We start from the raw sequence: 23,169 nt of genomic DNA on the forward strand, positions 1-23,169 counted from the left end.
GGATTATAGATTCAGGGGCAACAAATCACATGACAGGCTCACCAAAACACTTTTTATCTTACAAGCCATGTTCAGGGAAAGACAGAGTGCGTATAGCTGATGGGTCTTCAGCTCCTATAATGGGGTCTGGGACTATCAATTGTACCCCATCAATGTCATTAAATCCTGTCTTGCATGTCCCTAATTTCCCAATAAATCTATTATCTGTCAGTTCTATTACAAAGACATTGAATTGTGGAGCTTGGTTTGAGCCAACATTCTGTGTATTTCTAGATCTAAAGTCGGGAAGCATACTTGGGATCGGGACTGAACGAGATGGTCTCTATTATCTTGACAGGACATCGACTCCATTTGCCCTTAGTTCTCGGTGTGGCTCATCTACAAATGAGTTATTATTACTGCATTGTAGACTTGGACATCTATCTTTTCAGTCTCTAGGGCGTATGTTTCCCTCACTCTTTGCCTCCTGTTGCAAAGATAAACTGGTATGTGACATTTGTGAACTGGCTAAACATACGAGGGCTAATTATCCTAGTAATAGTGAGAGGAGCAAAATACCTTTTGAAGTAGTTCATTCAGATGTTTGGGGTCCTTCATCTGTAACATCTCTGTCAGGTGAAAGGTGGTATGTGACGTTTATTGATGGCTTTAGTCGATGTACATGGCTATATTTGCTTAAGAAAAAATCAGATGTCTTGTCTGCATTTAAAAATTTCCATAGTTTGGTATGCAATCAGTACAATGCTAATGTGAAAATATTTCGCTCAGACAATGGAACCGAGTATGTTAACAGTGATTTTAATAACTTCTTGTCTTCACGTGGCATCATACATCAAACCACCTGCGTAAATACCGCTGAGCAAAATGGGGTCGCGGAACGGAAGAATAGGCATTTGTTAGAAGTTGCTCGATCCCTTATGTTTATGATGAATGTGCCGAAATTCCTTTGGGGTGAAGCAGTCAAGACTGCGGCATACTTAATAAATCGTATGCCATCAAGGGTTTTAAACTATAAAACTCCAATTGAATGCCTCAGTGGTACTAACTCCTTTATTGTACCTCCCAAAGTTTTTGGATGCACTTGTTTTGTTCATGATTACAGGAATTCAGTGGGAAAGCTTGATCCACGAGCAGTCAAGTGCATCTTTGTGGGATACTCACCAACTCAGAAAGGATATCGGTGTTGGAGCCCAACCGAGAAAAGGTTCTTTGTAAGTATGGATGTAACATTTCATGAGAATGAACCTTTTTATCCTTCAAATATCGGCACTACTCATACTATTCATAGCCAGGGGGAGATCTCTAATGATGATTATGTGTCTGGTCGTTCAGTAATGATTCCTATGATCGATACATCTCAGCCAGGTGATCAAATTGAGGGGGAGGAAAATATAAATAGTGGCGAAGAAAACAGAAGTGCAACTATTGAAGAGGTATGTGATAATTCATTGCCTCAACAAGTAAGAGGACCAGGGGTATCTGATGTACCTAGCGAACCTGTTCATGATGTAGCTGAAAGAGATGATGATCATACAGTCGGCTCGGAAAGACTTCATATACCAGTGGAGCCTATTGTTGATACTACAGGACAAGAAGGTACTCTAAATCCTATGGTAACATCTACCACTCCAGTAACTGAACGTCCAATTGCCCTGAGAAAATCTGTTAGGCATACAAATATCCCAGCACGTCTCAAAGACTGTGTGGACTATGAGCATGATGTTGCTAAGTTTATTACATATGAAAGGTGTAGCCCCTCATATAAAGGATTCATTGCATCGTTAGACTCCACCTCTATTCCTAAAAGTTGGGAAGACGCTATGAAGGATCCCAAGTGGAAAGCAGCCATGCTAGAGGAAATGAGTGCTCTTGAGAAAAACAAAACTTGGGAACTAGTTGAATTACCATCTGGCAAGGAGGCTGTAGGTTGCAAATGGGTATACACTGTCAAACATAATCCCGAGGGCAAGGTAGAACGATTTAAAGCTCGCTTGGTGGCAAAAGGGTATTCGCAGACTTATGGAATTGATTACGAAGAAACATTCGCACCCGTAGCCAAGATGAATACCATACGAACACTCATATCTTGTTCATCTAATATGGGATGGAATCTTCATCAGCTAGACATAAAAAACGCCTTCCTACATGGGGACCTTCTTGAGGAAGTGTATATGAAAATACCACCTGGTTTTAGTACACCTCAGACCGAGGGGAAAGTGCTAAAGTTACACCGGTCCTTGTATGGTTTAAAACAATCTCCGCGTGCATGGTTTGACCGTTTTCGTAGAGCTATAATTCAGATGGGGTATAAACAGAGTAATGCAGACCATACTCTGTTTTATAAACGTAGGGATGACAAGCTGACCATACTAATTGTCTATGTCGATGACATTATTATTACAGGAAGTGATGATCAAGAAACAAGAAGATTGAAGAAGCAGTTAGCACAAGAGTTTGAAACCAAGGACTTGGGCCAATTAAGATACTTTCTGGGAATTGAGGTGTCTAGGAGTGCAAAAGGTATCTATCTCTCTCAAAGAAAGTATATTTTAGATCTGTTATCAGAAACAGGGATGACGGGATGTCGTCCAGCATATACACCAATAGAACAAAACCACCGTCTAGTTAAAGAAGGTGGATCACCAGTTGATAGAGGGCAATATCAAAGACTTGTTGGACGTTTAATTTATCTATCTCATACACGTCCTGATATTGCATTTGCTGTGAGTGTGGTTAGCCAGTTCATGCATGATCCCCGAAGTCATCACCTTAACGCAGTTATGAGAATAATCCGCTACCTTAAAGGGTGTCCTGGTAGAGGCTTATTATATGCATCACATGGTAATTTGCAAGTTGAATGTTATACTGATGCAGACTGGGCTGGATCACTGGATGATAGGAGATCTACTTCAGGATATTGCACCTTTATTGGAGGCAACCTGGTCACTTGGCGCAGCAAGAAGCAAAATGTGGTGGCTAAATCTACAGCTGAAGCAGAGAAGATCTATGGCACATGGGGTATGTGAAGTGCTATGGTTGAAAATTCTTTTAATGGAGTTGGGGTTATTTCAGCATAAGCCATTATTATTATACTGTGATAACAAGGCCGCTCTTGATATTGCTCACAATCCAGTGCAACATGACCGAACGAAGCATATAGAGATTGACCGACATTTTATCAAGGAAAAGCTAGATCATGGAATTATCTGCATGCCATATGTGTGTTCTTCTGATCAACTGGCTGATATCTTAACTAAAGCTCTACCAGAAAAAGTATTTTCTAATTTATGTAGCAAGATGGGGCTGTACGATGCATTCACCCCATCTTGAGGGGGAGTGTTGTAGGACCTAGTTGTAAATAGGAACATGTTAGGAGACTAAAGTGTATAAACTAGATGTATATCTGAAGAGGGTGAATTAGAGAGCTGTAGAAGCTTCAGTTCGTCTCCGCCATGTCATGTCTGCTCTCAGATACAAAATCAAATATAGAGTGTTTTGATCATCTTCCTTCATATCCGATGCTTGATTTCTACAGTCATACAAGACATGCTTTTCCCTGTCGAAGGGGATTGCCTGAAACTGTTTTTTCAAGTGCCTGATAATAAAAAGGAAGACAGGAGTGCACATTTGAAAATATGTCCACACATAGTGTCAGCCTGATCAGAACCAAATACTTTCACTAAACGTGAGCTGTGTTTTTGGACATGTGAACTGGGAACATGCTGACATTATTTTCTATAAGCACCTACACACGCGAAACAAGATGATAGTACTCCTTGGTCATTCAGCTGTTGTGCTATCTCTTCCGAGAATATTTAGAATAAACAATCAGACTATAATCATGAGGATGCTTGATGAGAATATTTGAAATAAACAATCAGACTATGAATGCATGACAGTAGCTATATTAAGAGCATGATAATATAGCTAAATCCATAGGCACCTGGGAATAAAGAGAGAACATGAATAGTTAGTAGGACCATTGCTTTATTCTCAGCAAGTTACTACAATCAATTCATGGTGTACCGCTAAGCAACCATGTGTTACTGCTGAATGTGTTGTATTAACCTGAGATAGAGGGTTTCAGGCTGTGTGCAGAAACGACCAGGAGTAGCCACAAGAATGTCAACACCCCTCTCAAGATATCTCAACTACAAAATTAATGAAAAGTGAGTTTATGGTCTGATCGAAATTAAACAACTACGGTTACTCCCAACCATCCAAAAGCTAATATGCGGCAAAATCAACTAGCTGTATGACACATCTGAGAAATACTTGGTGGGAACAAAAGCTGAAGACAGCAGACAAACAACACCTGTGAAATGCATTTTTTTTTTTTTAAGAATTCGGCAGGTGAGCTGCTCCATATATTAATAGAAGAAGGTTTAGAGCACAATAACAAGACTACCTGACTAACCACAGACGAACAAGCAGGTTTAGCCAAACTCCTTCCGAAAAGGGAAAAAAAGACTACAACGGACTACTCTCGGGGTGTAGAGCTTCACGACGGCCAGGTCCCAAACCGCAGCTTCCTCTGCAATCTTCGTGAGTGTAGACGCCACCCACGATGAGGCCTCGCGGAACTTTCGAGCATTCTGTTCCACCCAAATGTGCCAAAGCACCAGGAGGCTCCAAGAGCAGACACGCGGGTGGCTTCCGCACAAGGCAGCCCCGAAGTGAGGCTAGCAAGCCAGTCCACCGCATGATGGTGCACATCCCAACTGGCGGGGATGAGGGAAGGCACCACAGCGAGAGCTGCCACCCATTCCCATATCCGACGCGAGTGCAAGCAGTCGATGAAGAGATGCAAGCTAGTCTCCAGGTTTCGCATGCAAAGGGGGCAAAAGTAGCCATTGGGCTACTGTTAAACTTTGTATTGTAGCCCAACTGTATAATCCATACCGCATTAGTATAGGACTTGTATTGTACCATTGTACATCATTATATATATATATATATATATATATAGGATACTATATATATATATATATCCAAAATAGTGGGCTACCATGGTGGCTAGCTGTGCACACCCCACCAACCGTTGGATATACAGGATATGATACCACATGTACACTTGAGAGCATAGTTTGCAAACAGATCATTCTAACACCGTCTATGTCACATCTGTCCAGGAGCACACTTTTTCAAATTTTGAATCCACACCATTACGTACAATACACTTTGCAATACATATGCTGCTCGGTTACCAACGTAAAAAATATCGCTATGCAAACCGTACAGCACTACCAAATACAAATCGACATGTACCCATAACACCGTTTCTCTTTCGGTAGCCAGTACCCATCCCACCCTTTTTTCTCCACCCAGACCGACCCACCTTGCTTTCTTCCCCACAAGCGCTGCCAATGGCGCCGTCCCCCGGACTCCCCCACAAGTATTGCTTCCACTGGTCACTGACACTCTTGTCGGCGGATGCGGGGAGATGGCTGGAGCGGGGATGCGAAGATGTACCCCTCGGGTAGTCGGTGGGGTGGCCAAGAAAGGTGCCGGCGGCGGAGCGGCTTGGCCGCCCACTCCACGGAACGAGCGAGGGCGGCCGCCCACCTGCACGGCGCGGGCCACGCTGCCCTGTTAATCCATGTTCCCTGATTATCAAGTATGTCCGCTGCAGGTTCTCCATTAAAAGACTTTCCCTAGCCGCAATGCGCAGACCGAGTGGCTCGTCGCCTTGTGGACGGACTCAGATTCGAGGAAGCTACCCCAGTGCGTCCCTGTTCCGGCTTCTTCCCGGAGGCCCGGCTGATATTCTGTAGAAGTTCCTGCCGGTTTCGTCCCAGATCTCCCGGGCAGATGCGGTAGCACGGAACCTGTTCGTGCTTGGAAACAAGGAAGAGGACGGCTGGATCTCTGGGATGATGGCGTGAATGGAGCAGAGGATATCGCGATGCTGACGAGCCCTACTGCGAGCGCCCTCTGGTCCACCTTCAATCCAAGGTACGTCTCCTAACTTGTGTAAAATCATGTGAACAAAAAAGGAGCCAATTGAGCAGGGATTTGAGGCTGCTCTGTGGTTTGTAGAGCGCGAGCAGCTCGATTGGCTTCGGCCTGCTGCTCCTGCACCCCATTGTCCTCCACTGGCTCTTTTTATTCCATTTTTTCAATGACAGAAGAGCAATTTCAAGTCTATACTTCGAATTTTGTAGTATTAAAATGAACACCGTTTGGTGTTATAACGAGCACCGTTTTTGAATGTACTGAGCTCCTCTGGTATGTTAGAGGCACCGAATGATTTTTAGATATAGTAATGAAGGCACCGATTTTGAAGAGGGCACCCATCACCGTTTTCATGCCAATGAACAGGCTCCTTCTGTTTGGGTGGTTGGCTCTTCTTATTCTAATGTTGCCTGTTAATAACATGGTTTCTTATTTGGAGCGGTACTTTTGTTTGCCATGGCACATATTGGTATTTTTAATTTGATCTGCTACCAAATTCATTGGGGCTTTTTCTTCCTCTGTCAGTATTGGGGCATAATGAACATGGGGAGTTAACTTGTTTTTTCTGCTTAATATTTGAAGAAAGGCGAGATTTATAGAATGAAGATGATGGTTTGGCTGGACTGACATGTGACGGCAGCGAGCGAAGTGCTGCAGACAGACGGTGACTTGGTCAGACCGATGACAGCGAGGGGAGCAGATTGGGAAGGCACCTTATAACACGTCGTGGGGCTCCGTTCATTGCTTTGATCAGGCACCTTTGTCAAATAAGGCATGCGCTGTGTATCTTGCACAGGTAATGAGCTTCAGAGTTTCCCTTCATTCCTTCAGATGAAAAACGAGTCTAGGATGATACTTAACTTGTATCATTGTTTATGATCTTCGTCTGTAGTACTCGAGTGCTTTTTTCCTGCCTAATTTCACTTTCTGCTCTAGAGTGCTCAAAGTAACACATGTTCACTCGGTAATTCAAAGAGCAATGGTCTGCATTAGAGTTAGATGTTACATATATTGCTCCAAGCGTGAAAATTAGTTGCTTTGTGTATCAACTCTTAAACTCCCGTAAGTTAGTATCTGTTGCATGTATACATATGTCGGTGCTATTCTAAGGCTTTTGCATCTTCTCATCTTATAAACAATTTGGAAAGGAGTAGGCTATGTTTGTTTGCCAGGTTCCTTTTTGTACCCTTATATCTATATGTGAAAATCTTTTGAAACGGCAGGACTCTTTGCCAAGTCAAAAGAAGCCAAGAAGGTGGGTCTGCAATGGATACCTTTCTGTTGTAAAGGTCATGCTTAAATGTGTTGCCTGGCACCAGTAAGAGAAAACCGCGGTTCTCTGGTACACTTGAGGTGCTGCGCGGTGGTATCCCAAAGCGCCGGTGGCGCGCAGGAGCCGGAGAAGAAGACCAGAACAGCTACCATATAAGAATTAGAGACAAATTGACTAGTTTTATTTCTGCATGCAGTTCTAATTTATAAAATTTCTGGAAACTTATGGAACAAAATCATTCCCGTGCATGCACCATTTCTCTTCAGATTGCTGCAAAAATTCTTGTAAGGCATTCATAGATGAATTTCTGCTGAAATTGTTGTACAACATGCAAAGAGTCATATCTGTGTATTAATGTTTGTAACTTGATTCAGTGAAGTCATGCCATCTGGATACTACAATTTCTTTCTGTTTGGCAATTTTTTTAATCATGCATTCTAAACAAGCTAGATGGGTTCCAGGTGGTAGCAATATACTACAATTTATTTGTGTAAACAGACCATCGCATCTGCAGTTTTCATGGACTAGACGAAATGTTGTTTTCATGGAAGAGACCACTGCATCCGTCAGGTCAATTGACGAATCTATCTACTGTAGGAATTACCATCTGAATGAACACTGGAATCGGCCAGCGGCATTGATTTGACCATGTACCCGCAAAAAAATGAACCTCCAGCTAAATGGTCGGTTCAGTTGCAATTTTCATCTCTAATATGCGCGTGACAAGGAAAGGGTGCCAGAGTTTCAGCACGTCAAATGAACGCCGGGTAGAACTGTTTGAAACAGATTCGATGATAATTGCCCATCCTCGTTGCTATGCCAATTTTGTGTTCACAGCTAGCAATCAGATGCAGCATGTCAAAACGAATGCATTGAGAACTGTACTTTCAAATGTAGTTTCAACAGCAATTACATGCTCATTGCTATGCAATACCATGGAAAAATCGACACAAGTAATCAGATGCAGCATGTCAAAACGAATGCATTGAGAACTGTACTCTCAAACGTAGTTTCAACAGCAATACCATGCTCATTGCTATGCATTGAGAACTGTATTCTCAAACGTAGATTGTTTTGCATTACCGCCCATGTTGCATCAGACAGCTAGCAATCATGCCAGCATGCAAACGGCTTCAAACATCTCATCACAATCCGTTAGTTGATTCCATTGTAAGCAATAGGAATCTTGATCCCTTGATTTTTTTGCACACTATATCCAATGGCCATGGAGGGGTGCATAGCTAGCCACCATGGTAGCAAATCCGCGTCGATATATATATATGTATATATATATATATATATATATATATATATATATATATATATATATATATATATATATATATATATATATATATATATATATATATATATATATATATATATATATATATATATATATATATGAGATATGCTACCCTATAGAGGGTTGAGCTGGTTCCCAGACACCTTGTTTTACATGGTATCAGCCTAACCTAGATCCTCCCCACCTCATCCGCCGTGCCCAAAACACTAGACACCACAATTCATAAGTATTTCTGTAAATTAAGCTTGAGAAAAAAACCACGGTGTGCACACTGTCACCTTCACACCGTTGGACAAGGTGTCCCCGAAGATCACATAATAAAACTACTTGAGTAGCATAATAGTTGGAGAATAACATCTACATATTCAACTAGATTACAAAGCTCATGATCACATAAAGATCATACATGGAGAGATAGATAGACCACATAGCTACTGGTAAAGCCCTCATCCTCGGGGGAAAACTACTCACTCCTCATTGTATGAGTCAGCAACGGCGATGAAGATGACGGTGAAGTCGATGGAGATGGCTCTGGGGGCAATTCCCCACCCCGACAGGGTGCCGGAACAGAGACTTCTGTCCCCCGGATCTTGTCTTCGGCAACGGCGGAGCTACGGAACTTTTCTGGACGGAGGCTGGATTAATTTAGGGTTCACGCGTCGGGAGGCTTCTTATAGGCGGAAGGGCGATGTCGGTGGAGGTCAGGGGGGCACATTAACCCTAGGCGCAGCCAGGGCCTAGCCGCGCCTAGGGGTGGTATGGCCGCCCTGTGGCACTTTCTCGACTCCCCTCTGGACTCCGGCTTCGTTACGGTAAAATATTAACGTTTCGTCCAATTCCGAGAATATTTTATGTACAACTTTTCTGAAACCAAAAATAGCAGAAAATTGGGAACTGGCACTGTGGCATCTTGCCAATAGGTCAGTGCCTGAAAATGTATAAAAGTGCAACGAAGTGTAAGCAAAACATAACGAAATTGGTGTAAACCAAGCATGGAGCATCAAAATTATAGATACGTTTGCGACGTATCAGCCACCCCATAGAGGGTTGAGCTAGTTGCCCCAAACACTTTATTTTATAGCCATTTCCAAGTAAGTAATCTGATGGTCGCATCAAACGGTTTTGGACGAAAAGCGAAGCGAAAAATGGCATTGTGGTGGCCCATGGTTTCCAGATGAGGGGGGCAAAAGGGAAATCCACCGCACTCGCAAACTGAAGGCGATACACCGAATAGATGTCGTTCCTAGAGAACCTCCTGAAATCATCACCCACGTCTGGAGAGAGCTGCGCGAGAGCCATCAAGGGGCATAGCGTGACAAAGGAATCTAACAAGGCCGCAGCGACGCGTCCTCGCAGATCATTCTCCAAGCCCCATTCCTAAACACGTCGCGAACACACCGCATGCAAAGGGAGCCTGTAAAGCGACGGGGCAAGAGACCTAGGAGAGGCCCCAAAGATCCAGTGGTCGTGCCAGAAACTGGCAGTGGCACCGTCTCCGAGCGCCACCGAGGTGGCCAACGCAAGGAGATCTCGGTCCGAGTCATCGCAGGGCACAGAGAGGCCAACCTACGGCATGCCTGGCTGAAATCTAAATGATCGATAGGACATGCATGACACAACCCATAATATAGTTTCGCTGGGAGACTTGAGATCAGGATGACAAACAAAAGGGCAACGGGAAAGACAACTCATTGCTAACTCAGGGACAAAATCCAATAATGCTGAGAGACTATAACTGTGACTTGTGGAAAGCTGTTCCTGTTAATGCAAAAATGAATGCAGATAGGTCAGTAAGAACTTACTGTCAGTGGAAGAACTGTACCCATATCATTTCACAACAGTACCCATATATGATCAGCTACTTCTAAAACAAAAAAAATCAATCCACCAAAACTAAAATCGTACACTCCTATATTTCAGTCCAGGAAACTACATGCTCTAGCAATTGTAGGACAATCAACAGGGGAAGAAAATGACCTTTTGAAGGGTGTCGTCATGTTCGGGCTGGACGTCGTCGTCGTGGTCACCCTCGAAGCCAGCAGGACACGGGGAACGGTTAGGAAGAGGGCTGGATGGTCGCAGATCCACCCCGCCACCACCCACTGACGCGCCGGCATGCCGCTGCCCGCAATGGAGGACAAAGGTGGAAGTACCAGCTCATCTCCTCCCTCATGCCCACACCGTTCAGATCGAACGCATCTGCTCGAAGATGAGAACATAATAACATTCTTTGCAAAAACAAAAAAGATACATGGAACTTTAATAGAAAAAATGAGCAACATATATGTGCCCTAGATAGTATAGTTTTGCAATTCAACCACGCAGAAAAAGAGAGACCACGAGTTTTGTTGGCTTAAGCAAGTTGGGCGACTTTTCTCAATAGAACAAAAATTATGATTTAAAGTAATCCTTTGTACATTTTGGTACTCCTCAAAAGAGTAGATGGTATCTAGAATGTGTAGATACGCACCCTCATGCAAGCTCTACATACAAGCAATTTCTCCACAAACTAGTTTAAGATACATTTGCTTCACATGGAAACTTAGTGTAGAGCACCTCGACTGTTGAACTAGTATCATGGTATGGTGTGATGACCATTTGCTTCACATGAAATAAATATAAATATGATGACTTAAAAGTGAGCCAATCTACTTTTTGTTACTCCTCAAAAGAGTACATGGTAGCTAGAATGTGTAGACACGCACCCTCACACAAGCTCTACACACAAGCAATTCTTCCATATAGTAATCTAAAAAGGTACATTTGTTTCACATGAAAACTTTGTGTGAAGCACCTCAAGTGTTGGATTGGTATCACGGTATGGCGTGATGACTTTTCTCAAAATAAAAGGTTGTGGTGACTTAAAGTGAGCCTAGCTATTTTTTCTTACCTCAAAGAGTACTACATGGTAGATAGAACTGTAGATCGAACACCCTCGTGCAAGTTCTACACACAAGTAATTCATCGATCGATCCACGAATTAATCTGGAATAAATAAGCTTCACATGTACAGTTTAAGTTGAGCATATATGCCCCGGATTGCTGGGTTAAGTATTACAAAGTAAAGTCGGGTGACTTTCCAAAAAACAAATCTGGTAATTAACCTGAAGCAACTGAGCAAGTCTAGCTAGTTTCTGATCGTTTCAAAGAGTACACGTAGCTACAAGCGTAGACGCGCATCCGCACGTAAGCTATACTCGCAAGCAATTGTTAGACGAAGTAAGCTGAGCTACGTACGTATGCTCAACAAGAATACTTTCTTTTTCACGTACGTACAGGAGATTCGTTGCTTGTGACCATCAAAAGCAAGAGGAGCTCCGTACACCTCGTATGCGTATATATAATATATATGCGTATGCCCAGCACAGGCCGTTCCAAGTAAACAAATTAGGTGCGTGCAGTGGCAGTACTTGCAGCTGTTAAGTACAACCTATAGCAAATTAAGTACAGGGGGATTGGAGCACATGGCGAGGGAAGGGGAGGCGGCCAGCCTATTCCTATGGTTCAGCCTCTCGTCGAGTGCATCATCGTGACGATGAGCGGCGCCTGCGCCATCAATCGCGCCATCAACGCCGGCTACAAGATATGTGTGTACACATTGGCTAATTGATTCTCTAACATATTAGGACATGCCCTGCATGTATGTTATATTATCTAACGCCCGCTACAAGATATGTGTGTTCGTGCAGCTGATGGTGGAAACGGACTGGTCTCCTTCACGGACTGGACTGCGGCGAGCGGTTTCGCCCACGTTTTCGCGACGATGGCCGGGCTGGTCGGCGCCGCTGCGGCGTTTCTGGGTCTCTACCATGTCCGGGCGTGGAACCAGGTGACCTTGCCGGCGGCTAGCTGCCTACTACGGGTTCATGTCCTGGCTGCTCACCTTGCTCGCATTAGGGTTGTTAGACGATGTATTTGTATATGTATAGGTCTTCTTGTATGTCGGTATAGATTGCCATATTGTAACCGTATGTAAACTCCTCTCAATATATATATCACACCAGGCAGCCTGGTTAGGGTATGCTTCCCATATTATTTTGATATGGTATCAGAGCAATTCTTTCTAAAACACATCTAAACCCTAGAAACAGCCGCCACCGCCGCCGCTGCAATCTCGTCGTCGCCGTCGCAAGCCATAACAATCATGTCGCTCAGAAGCTCTTCTTCACCGACGACATGCAATGGGCATCTCAATGCCTCGATCTCTGAGAAACTCACCAGAGACAACTTCCTCCTATGGGAGGCGCAGGTTCTGCCGGATATTCGTGGAGCTCAGTTGGAGGGATTCCTGGACGGATCAATGCCGGCGCCTGAGAAGGAACTGACGGCCAAGGACAAAGACGACAAGGACTTGACAATCCCGAACCCTGCATATGCACGCTGGATCGCTCAGGATCAAACCGTGATGGGGTATCTGGTGAGGAATATGTTGCGAGAAATTCTCACCCAGGTGGTGGGGAAGAAGAGCGCAACGGGTGTTTGGGCAGCAGTTCTGGAGATGTTCTCCTCGCAGTCCAAGGCACGTGTGGTGCAACTTTGCACGACGCTGAACCAATGCAAGAAGGAGAACAAAACTGCTGCAGTGTTCTTCGATCAGATCAAGCATCTGACAGATGAGATGACGACAGCGGGCAAACCTCTGGATAATGAGGACGTTATATCTTACGTTCTGTCTGGCCTGAACGAGGAAAGGTACAACGGATTTGGTGCTGCAATTACTGCCTTGATTAAGGCAGAAAAGTTTATCAGCCTGAGTGATCTCTATGCTCAGTTTCTCTCCTATGAGGCTCGGTTGGAGGAGCAGAATCCTGCCGGCGATCTGTCGGCCAATGCTGCTACCCGTGGTCACGGTGGAGGATACCGTGGCGGACACAATACCGGCGGACGAGGAGGATACTACCCTGATCAGCGCTATGAGCAGCGTGGTGGGTATGGTAGTCACCGCGGCGGATATGACAGTCACCGTGGTGGAGGACCAGGAAACTATCGCGGCGGTGGCCGCGGGAATCAAGGGAACCGCCAGGCCTATAATGGTGGGAATCAAGGAGACAACAAGCCCACATGTCAATTGTGCGGCAAAGTTGGGCATACTGCGCTCAACTGCTGGAAGCGATTCCAGAAAAACTACCATGGCCCTGAAAGGATAGCCGGTGCAGCTGTTGGGTCATACGGCATTGCAACACTGGTGAGCTAGAAAAACTCCAAGTGAGGGATCACTACACTGGAAACGAGCAAATCCACACAGCTAGTGGTGCAGGTATGGATATACATCACATTAGTCATTCTGTAATTCGTACCCCCAATAATCATGACTTGCAACTTAAGAATATTCTTCATGTTCCTCAAGCCACAAAAAGTCTCCTTGCCACTAGTAAACTAGCCTTTGATAACCATGCTTTTGTTGAATATTGGCCTGATAGTTTTTTTTTATTAAGGATGAGGAGACGAGACAGGTCATTCTTCACGGTAGATGTGTCGGTGGGCTTTACCCTATACCAAACTCAGCTCCTTCTTCATCAAGCCATCAAGCTCATGGTGTCGCCAAATCGTCTTCTACCCTCTGGCATAGGCGTCTCGATCATCCCTCCTCAGTGATAGTTCGTCAAGTTCTTCAAGACAATAAAATTTTGTTTAGTGAGTCCAATAAGGAGTCAATTTGTGATGCTTGTCAAATGGCTAAGAGTCATCAACTTCCCTACCCCACTTCGACAAGTGTATCAAGTTTTCCACTTGAACTTGTATTTTTTGATGTTTGGGGCCCTGCCTCTGAATCTTTTGGAAGATATAAATATTATGTCAGTTTTATTGATGATTTCAATAAGTTCACATGGGTGTATTTCCTCAAAAAGAAGTCTGATGTGTTTCATAAATTTCATGAATTCCAGAGTCTTGTTGAAAGGCTTTTTGATAGGAAAATCATAGCAAGGAGGTGAGTATCAGAAACTCCACCCATTTTTCCAAAAAGTAGGCATATCACATCTAGTTTCCTGCCCTCATTCACACAGCAAAATGGTCCGCTGAGCGCAAACACCTACACATTGTTGAAGTTGGTCTCTCCCTTCTTGCATATGCCTCTATGCCTTTAAAGTTTTGGGATGAGGCGTTCAATACAACTGTCTATTTGATTAATAGACTTCCTAGTAGGGTCATGCAATCTCTTACACCCATGGAACGTCTTTTTGGAAACAAAGGTGATTATTCTTTGCTCCGAATTTTCGGTTGCGCATGTTGGCCTAACCATCGCCCATATAACAATCATAAGCTCTAGTTTCGATCCAAACAGTGTGTCTTCATTGGCTATAGTAATCTCCACAAAGGATACAAGTGTCTAGATATTTCTAGTGGCAGTGTGTATATTTCACGTGATATCGTGTTTGATGAAGTAGTGTTTCCCTTTGCTGCCCTTCACTCTAACGCTGGTGCCCGCCTGCGTGAAGAAATCAATCTCCTTCCACTCAATTTGCAACCACTTAACTTGCATAGTCATGAGGGGCACATTTTACCTGCTGACCAATCTGATAATCATGCTCCAGCTGAGTCTTTTCTACAGGAAACATGAGAAAATTTGGAGTCTGATGGTGATTTCAGCAATTTTTCTGCCCCTGGTGCTGCTTCTCCCGCCCAGACAGGCCAATCATTGGTCCCTGACACCGATACGGGATCGTCCTCGGGATCCGGCGCGCGATCTTCCTCGGGGCAGTCCCCGCCAGGGCCAGCGGCTTCTACTTCACGCGTGCCAGATGGGGATGGGTCGTCTTTCCCTCCCGCGGGTCCGCACGGGACCACTGCACGTTCTCCGTCGCGTGATGACGCGACTTCGCCTGATGCGCCTGGATCTTCTGTGGCCGTGTCTTCGTCCTCCGATGAGGTTACAGGATCGTCTGTGGCCCCCTTGTCGGTTTCTGCGGATCGCTCGGGATCTTCTGAGCCACTGGTTCCTGTAGCTACGGCTGCACCTGTGCCTAGTCGACCAGTTACACGCTCTCAGCATGGTCTTGTCAAACCAAAAAAATTCACGGATGGTACTATTCGTTATGATCTCTCCGCTTTGGGAACTTTTGCAGCACAGGTGAGCCTAGTACTGTGCAAGAAGCTCTCAATGATCCTAAGTGGAAGGCCGCTATGCAAGAAGAGTTTTCTGCGTTACAAAGTAATAATACATGGCATCTTGTACCGTTCATCCCTGGCAAGAATATTATTGATTGTAAATGGGTGTTTAAGGTCAAGAGGAAGGCTGATGGTACTATTGATCGTTACAAAGGTCGTTTGGTGGCTAAAGGCTTCAAGCAGAGGTATGGTATTGATTATGATGACACTTTTAGTCCTGTTGTCAAGGCAGCTACAATTCGTCTTGTATTGGCTCTTGCTGTTTCTCGGGGCTGGCACCTTCGTCAGTTAGATGTGAAGAACGCGTTTTTACATGGTGTTCTGGAAGAAGAGGTCTTCATGAGGCAACCTCCTGGATTTGAGGAGTCCTCTCGTATGGGACATGTCTGCAAATTGGACAAGGCATTGTATGGGCTGAAACAAGCTCCTCGGGCATGGTACTCTCATCTTAGTACTAAACTTCAGTCTCTTGGATTCTCTTCATCTAAGGCTGATACTTCTCTGTTCTTCTACAACAAAGGGGGAGTGACTATCTATATGCTTATTTATGTTAACGATATTGTTGTTGCTAGTTCGTCAGAGAAGGCTGTTGATGCATTACTTCTTGATCTTGGCATGGACTTTGCTCTAAAGGATTTAGGGGAATTGCACTATTTCCTTGGCATTGAAGTAAAGAAAGTACGTGGTGGTATCATTATGTCTCAAGAGAAATATGCCAATGATCTTCTTACCCGAGTGAATATGAATATGTGTAAAGCAGTTGATACTCCTCTCTCAGTTTCTGAAAAGTTATCAATGCTTGATGGTGACTTACTGAGTAGTGAAGATTCTACTCGTTATAGAAGTATTGTTGGGGAACTTCAATATATTACCATGACAAGGCCGGATATCTTCTTTTCTGTGAACAAGGTCTGTTAGTTCTTGCATGCTCCTACAACTGTTCATTGGACAACAGTTAAGAGAATTCTGAGATATTTACAAGGAACTATCTCCCTTGGGCTAAGGCTGAGTAAATCCACCTCTACTTTAGTCAGTCCGTTTTCTGATGCTGATTGGGCTGGTTGCCCAGATGATAGAAGATCAACAGGTGGATTTGCTGTGTTTTTGGGATCAAACTTGATCTCGTGGAGTGCCAGAAAACAGGCAACAGTTTCTCGCTCAAGTACAGGGGTTGAATACAAGTCATTAGCTAATGCTACTGCTGAAGTCATATGGATACAGACATTGCTTGCAGAATTGGGAGTACCACAGTCTCGAGCGGCGTGTTTATGGTGTGATAATATTGGAGCTACGTATCTCTCTGCTAATCCAGTGTTTCATGCTAGAACTAAGCATATTGAAGTGGATTATAATTTTGTTCGTGAGAGAGTAGCTAAGAAACTTTTGGATATACGGTTTATACCTACAGGAGACCAAGTGGCTGATGGGTTCACAAAGTCACTCTCATCAAGACAGCTCCAAGCCTTTAGACGCAATCTTAACTTAGATAAGTTATGATTAAGGGGAAGTGTTAGACGATGTATTTGTATATGTATAGGTCTCCTTGTATGTCGGTATAGATTGTCATATTCAGTGGCGGACGCAGCATCCCTTCAGCCTGGGCACTTGCCCGGGCTTGCCAGATGCAAGTTGCCTTTACATGAGTCTATTTTCATGATGATTTGACATACAATTAGCATCTTAAGCCTATACTTTTTGTAGTTGCCCGGGCTTCAAAATTTGACTGGGTCCGCCACTGGTCATATTGTAACCATATGTAAACTCCTGTCAATATATATATCACACCAGGCAGCCCGGCTTACATCAGACGATTTGGCTGCACGTACTTATATCAGTAATTAACTCACTAGCTTTGCCCCCGTTCGATCTATCACAAGGTTGGACATGAAGGATGTAATCCTGTTAGGCACCGTGCACGAGTACAAACCGCTGGGATTTGCAGAGCTACTCGTGAGTGGCAATACGGACTGGGTAAGATCAACGGCAGAAATACATACATTAGTGAACATCATTACGGCTACTGATCTACGGTGTCCTTGCGTGCGTATGTGCTGACACGTTCAGGTGTATTGGCTGTAACGAGGGTTCTTCACCTGGGATGCCTCTCAGTGATGCAGCTCTGTTACCTGATAGCTATATTTGATATCGGGACATGATCGTCGATCGATAAAGGCAAGCTACAAAATGATGGAGGTGCATGGAGAAGCTACACACTACGTGGCACCGCCAGCTGGTTGTATATGTAAATGTACATATTACATTACATACACCTTTTACACGACGTTCGTTATTTTGTATGTATGTATTCGTGGTCGACATCTTCTCGGGACCAAGTGGATCAGCTCCATGAAGCGTATGTACCTGTGTTTCGCATATATATGTATTACGTGTCTGGTTGTTAGTATTTAATAGTGTGTCGAGTACAATTTCCATGTGAACCTTTATATGGATATATGAGTAACCAACTTAATTAATATTCAAGTTCATCACATAAAACTAATTTTTTTTATAAAAAAGAAGAGGCTCACCGAGGTGGTACGGTGCTGGCTAGGGGACGACGCTGGCGATCGACGGCGGTGTTGACGGGGACGATACTAAAACCTACAAATCATACTTTAATTTGACCTCAAATTGCATATAAAAAGAATGAAATCCCTAACTTAGGCATTTCATTGAACACCTTGCTAGCACTAGAAAAATAATACGAGTTAAAATAGCAAAGAAATGAGCTAAATTAGGAACGCCGGAAGAAAAATGATATTGCTAACCCTTGGATAGATAGGTGCCGTCAATCTTGATAAAATGGTGGAGAAAAATAAAGATTTATTGGAATGTGAGAGGTGCAAAATATTTGGAAATGTGAGAAAGAAGAAGGAGAAAGGAAAATGAGATGCAGGGATCGGGCTAAAGAAATAGGGCAGGGACCCTTTAGTACCAGTCCTTCAGATGAACCGGTACTAAAGGTGCAGCTCTGGCCCCACCTCCGCCCCAAAATTGGACGGAAATCCTTTCGTACCGGTATTGATGTTCCTCGGCCGCTTGGACAAAGCAACCGGTACTAATGGAACCGGTACTAAAGGCTTACACGGATGCCCATTTTTCTACTAGTGCAAGTGGATCAGCTCCATGAAGCGTATGTACCTGTGTTTCGCATATATATGTAATACGATGTCTAGTTGTTAGTATTTAATAGTGTGTCAAGTACAATTTCCATGTGAACCTTTGTAACGAGGCAATGTTTGGAAGCTTACAGACCTATATACACAGGGATCAATTAAATTATGAGGTAATCAAACCTTGTTTGTTTTTTGAACACATCAATTGTATTTCCCCCTTGAATTATAGGAAGGAAACGTGAGCGATTTAGTAATGCGGAGGGAACACACCGAGAACCAATCTTATGGCAACTTAAAAAAAAATGCTGCAAAGTTGCTCGGGTCCGCATCTGTTTTCTGTGTCAACTTTGTTGTAAGAGCCGCACCAATCGACGTACGTTCGAGCGATGTCCCTGTCTAACTACGAGGAATAAATCACTGTAGCGGGGTTTTTACTTTCATAGCTTCTTCTTTTTTGAGGTTATGAGCATCCGTAGTGTCACTAGAATATCACATTGTCGTAAAGGTTAGGTGTAATTGGTATCTTCGCAATATTAATATATTCTCTTTATCGAAAGAAAAGAGAATGTGCCAACTCTCAAAGAGTGCAAAGTAGCTAGAAGGCAGAAAGTAGACGGTAACTAACACGCAAGCACCGCAACAAGTAAATCTTCCACAAAAAGTAACCTGAGTAATAAGTGGTCCACAAGATGGAAATCCATATTGGCTCATAGGTGTAGATGCACCTATTACTGAAAAAACATATATTAAAATGTTTAATTTTTTTTGAGAATAAATCCGGGATGTACTTCCACATATTCTATGCATGCACACAAAGTGTCGCGAAAAAATATTATTTTCTATGACCTGTACGTGCAAAAAAAAGATAATTTCTGATGCTCCACAAAAAAATTACGAGACATTTATTTATCTTTTTTACATAGGCAACATAAAATATTTTTCCCGCAAAACTTTTCTGAGGTAACATAGGATGATCGGATGCACGATGAGAAATTTTATTCGAATTTTTTTATATTTTGAAATAAATTTAAATTTACTTTTCCTAATAAGTGTATCTACACCTATGAGCCAAACACTACGGGAAAAACAGGCTTTGCCGTGCAACTATTTGCACGGCAAAGAGCCCTATTTGCACAGCAAAGGCTTTGCCGTGCGATCCCGCACGGCAAAGATCGCACGGCAATGCTATCGACGGCAAAGGCTTCTTTGCCGTGCGACTCGCCAACGTTGCACGGCAAAGGCTTTGCCGTGTGACGCCGCACGGCAAAGGTCGCTTCTTTGCCGTGTGCCTAACATGTTTTATCTAAAAAAAGGCCCCAAACTGGCTGGTCTGAGAATCGAACCTAGTACACAGAGTAGGGAAAGCATGCAACCTTGCCACTGAGCTATGTGTTCGTTTGTTGATAACTATACCATGCCATGCCTTTTGAGATGAGAAAAAATCCAGTTTTTACATCTTTGCCGTGCGCTTACACTAGGCAAAGGCTTCTTTGCCGTGCGTTTTTCAAAAAACACTAGGCAAAGGCTGCTTTGCTGTGCAACCCAGCTGCGCGCACGGCAAAGGATGAGGCACGGCAATGCCAACGCCTTTGCCGTGCACCAAGTCTTTGCCGTGCGGTGTGTTGGACCATTGCCGTGCTCCTTTCTTTGCCGTGCGGCCTCTTCCATCTTTGCCGTGAATCGTATCTTTGCCGTGCGGTTATGTCTATCTTTTCCGTGACCAAGGTCTTTGCCGTGCGTTTTTATCTGTGCGCACGGCAAAGATTTCTTTGCCGTGCGGGGACACACGGCAAAGAAATACTGCACGGCGACGCATATTTTTCCCGTAGTGAAAATGACTTGTCCTCCACAAGAAACCTCTTCTCTTTTAGATATGAAGATAAGAAGCCTTTGGAGAGGTTGCTTGAGAAGTGAGAACACACATGCAGGTATGACCGTACAAGATTCGTTGCAGCTTCTGATCAAGCAAAGCATGGAACAAAAGCTGACCCGTACGCATGGGTACGCCTATAAGCCCAGCGCGCGGTTCTGACAAAACTAAGGTAATTCTTTTGAAGGAGCGCTCGAGCATTGGAGGAGGACATGGCGATCAACGCAACGACGATCGAGAAAGCCATCCTGCTGCTGAATCTCACCATGTACGTCCTCGTGGCAGCGATCGGGTGCATCCTCATCAACGACGCAATCGACAGCGGCGACGATATCGGTAGGCATACATAGCTAATTCTCCGACTTTGATTGTTTAATCCTGGTCGATCTCGTGCACTGAGGGTGTGAACGACGATTAATTACTACCTGCTGCTGGCATGCGTGCAGCTGGTGGCAATGTTGGATACTACCACCACTACCCGACCTCGAGGGCTACGGCGAGCATCTGCGTGAACCTCGTGGCGACAATGGCTGGAGTAGTCGGCGTCGCGGCGGCGCTTCCGGGGCTCCGCCATGTCCGGTCGTGGAGCCAGGGGAGCTTGCAGGCGGCAGGCTACCCCGGGTTCATGGCCTGGCTGCTCACCCTGCTCGCACTGGGGTGCGTTCTTGCATAGTTGCTATACTATACATCTTCTGCGAATTAACACGTACTCTAGTGTCTCGCTAATAATCTTTTCTCTTCCTCCAGATTAGCCATTAGGGAGGTATTCCTGGGAGCCGACGTGCTTGCTGTACCCAGGGCTCTACTCCTGGGATGTCTCTCGGTGATGCAGCTCAGTTACCTAAGCAGTATATTTTCTACATGATCATCGATGCCAGGAATCCACATACGGAGGTGCTGAGGTGCATGATGGAGTTTGGCACTACGGACGTACCCACGGCCGGCCGGTTCTTGGCTAAAGGTCGACCGATCACCGGGCAGATTGCATATGCAAATGTACATATTACATCGGTTAATTTGTACTTTTTTGCGGGTTAATTTGTACTTCCTCTATTCAATAATTTAGAACGTTTTAGCAAGCTAAATTAGTTTGCTAAAACATCTTATATTATTAAACTGATGGACTATCTAGTTATTTGTGGTTGTTCATTTCGAGACAAAGATCACATGGCATAGATGCGGTATATGCATGTAAATTTCGTATATGTCATATATATGGGCCTTGTTGTTATTTAATAGTGTGTCGAATTTAGTTTCCGTGTGATCGGTTGGTCGATTAGTTGTCTCCTTTTATTATTTATTTATCTATTATTTATTTTCTTCTTTACCTTTACCTTTGTAATTGTAATGAGTCAATGTTTGGAATTATACGGACGTATATACACATGATTATTAATTCAAATATGCAGTGAACCTTGTTTGTTTACTGGACACGATGAGCAGTACTTTTCTTCTTCTTTTGAATAGGTGCCCGATGGCAGTAGAGCAACTCCAACAAAAACGTTTGCTAGCCTAAGATATCGTAAGACCTGGTGGCTTTTCTCAAAAGAAAAGGTTCTGTTGACTTGAAGTGAATGTAGTTACTTTTTGATACCTCTCAAAGAGTTCAAGGTAATGAGAAGGTAGACACACACTCACACGCAAGCCCTACCAATAAGCACTTCTTTTGCGAAGCAATTTATGGTATATATGCTCTACAATAAACTTCTCCTTTTGTATGGAGTATATGAAAAATAACAAACCTTCACCGGAATTAGGTGTGGGTAAGCACGGTTTCATGGTTTGGACGGATATAGCTTAGTTCATTTTTTTGCAATTGAGAATAAATATTTTATTTGTGAAAGGAAATGAACTACCATTCACATGTTTGGGTAGTATTCGGTCGCGCGCACCCATGCTTTTATTTCGACCGTTTGGTTCTGGAGGGAGCGGTGTGATGCTCTGTGTTGACATCAAGAGACTTTTGGTCCATGGTGAAGTCAGAAACAGAGAATATCATGAAGACGGGATTCGAGGATTAGCTACAGAAGATCCAAGTCTTCGCCATGTTGAGGAACTTGCTTGGTGTTCCGGGATTCGCAACAGTGGTATGAAAGTAGCGGCGGCAGCACGGGTGACGTTCAGAGTCCTACCTTTCAGGGTGAAACCTAAGGCCTGGCCTTAACTGGTTGTGTCTGACAATGACCTTGTTGGAGGCATTGTTTTGAGAGCGGAGACTATCTTTAGGGTGAAACCTAAGATCTTTGATCGAGCGACGACGGCGCTGGTGCACTGTTCCCTTCTTGGAGGCGTCACTTTTGGAGAGTTTTTACTTCAGATGTTGTCTTGGTGGTGGATGTAGTTCTTAGTTTTTTCTTTTCTCTTTTTTGGCTGCCTAAATCTGTACTGCCATTAGGGTGTTGCGTTGTTGCAGATGTTGGGTGTAATTGGTATTTTTTGGTATCAATATGTATTCCCTTTATTGGAAAAAAACAGGTTTAAAATGCTTTCAGCTGGTTTTAGTTTGGACACCCCGGATGGGAATAAGGAAATGAACTACCGC

At 43.9% G+C, this 23,169-nt stretch overlaps 1 protein-coding gene and 1 long non-coding RNA gene across 2 annotated transcripts; both read left to right on the forward strand.

The window, feature by feature from the left end:
• The first annotated feature begins 5,276 nt into the window (after positions 1-5,276).
• On the forward strand, positions 5,277-7,606 carry LOC127311855 (uncharacterized). Its single transcript, XR_007857936.1, has 3 exons — positions 5,277-5,955; positions 6,538-6,751; positions 7,179-7,606. It is a non-coding gene; the product is annotated as an uncharacterized lncRNA (long non-coding RNA).
• Positions 7,607-20,737: 13,131 nt separating this feature from the next.
• LOC127314223 (membrane protein PM19L-like) lies at positions 20,738-21,843 on the forward strand. Its single transcript, XM_051344677.2, has 3 exons — positions 20,738-20,963; positions 21,074-21,284; positions 21,375-21,843. The coding sequence occupies exons 1-3, from the start codon at positions 20,840-20,842 to the stop codon at positions 21,490-21,492; spliced, it is 453 nt and encodes a 150-aa protein (XP_051200637.1). The 5' UTR covers positions 20,738-20,839; the 3' UTR covers positions 21,493-21,843.
• The last annotated feature ends 1,326 nt before the right edge of the window (positions 21,844-23,169 follow it).

This window comes from Lolium perenne, chromosome 7, assembly GCF_019359855.2.
Source record: "Lolium perenne isolate Kyuss_39 chromosome 7, Kyuss_2.0, whole genome shotgun sequence".
Lineage (NCBI taxonomy): Eukaryota > Viridiplantae > Streptophyta > Magnoliopsida > Poales > Poaceae > Lolium > Lolium perenne.

Excerpts from the sequence above, each read along its gene's own strand:
- LOC127314223 (XM_051344677.2), top strand. The coding sequence starts at position 20,840 with ATGGCGATCAACGCAACGACGATCGAGAAAGCCATCCTGCTGCTGAAT. Across the intron at positions 20,964-21,073 it reads CGACAGCGGCGACGATATCG|CTGGTGGCAATGTTGGATAC; the intron begins GTAGGCATACAT and ends GCATGCGTGCAG. Across the intron at positions 21,285-21,374 it reads CTCACCCTGCTCGCACTGGG|ATTAGCCATTAGGGAGGTAT; the intron begins GTGCGTTCTTGC and ends CTCTTCCTCCAG.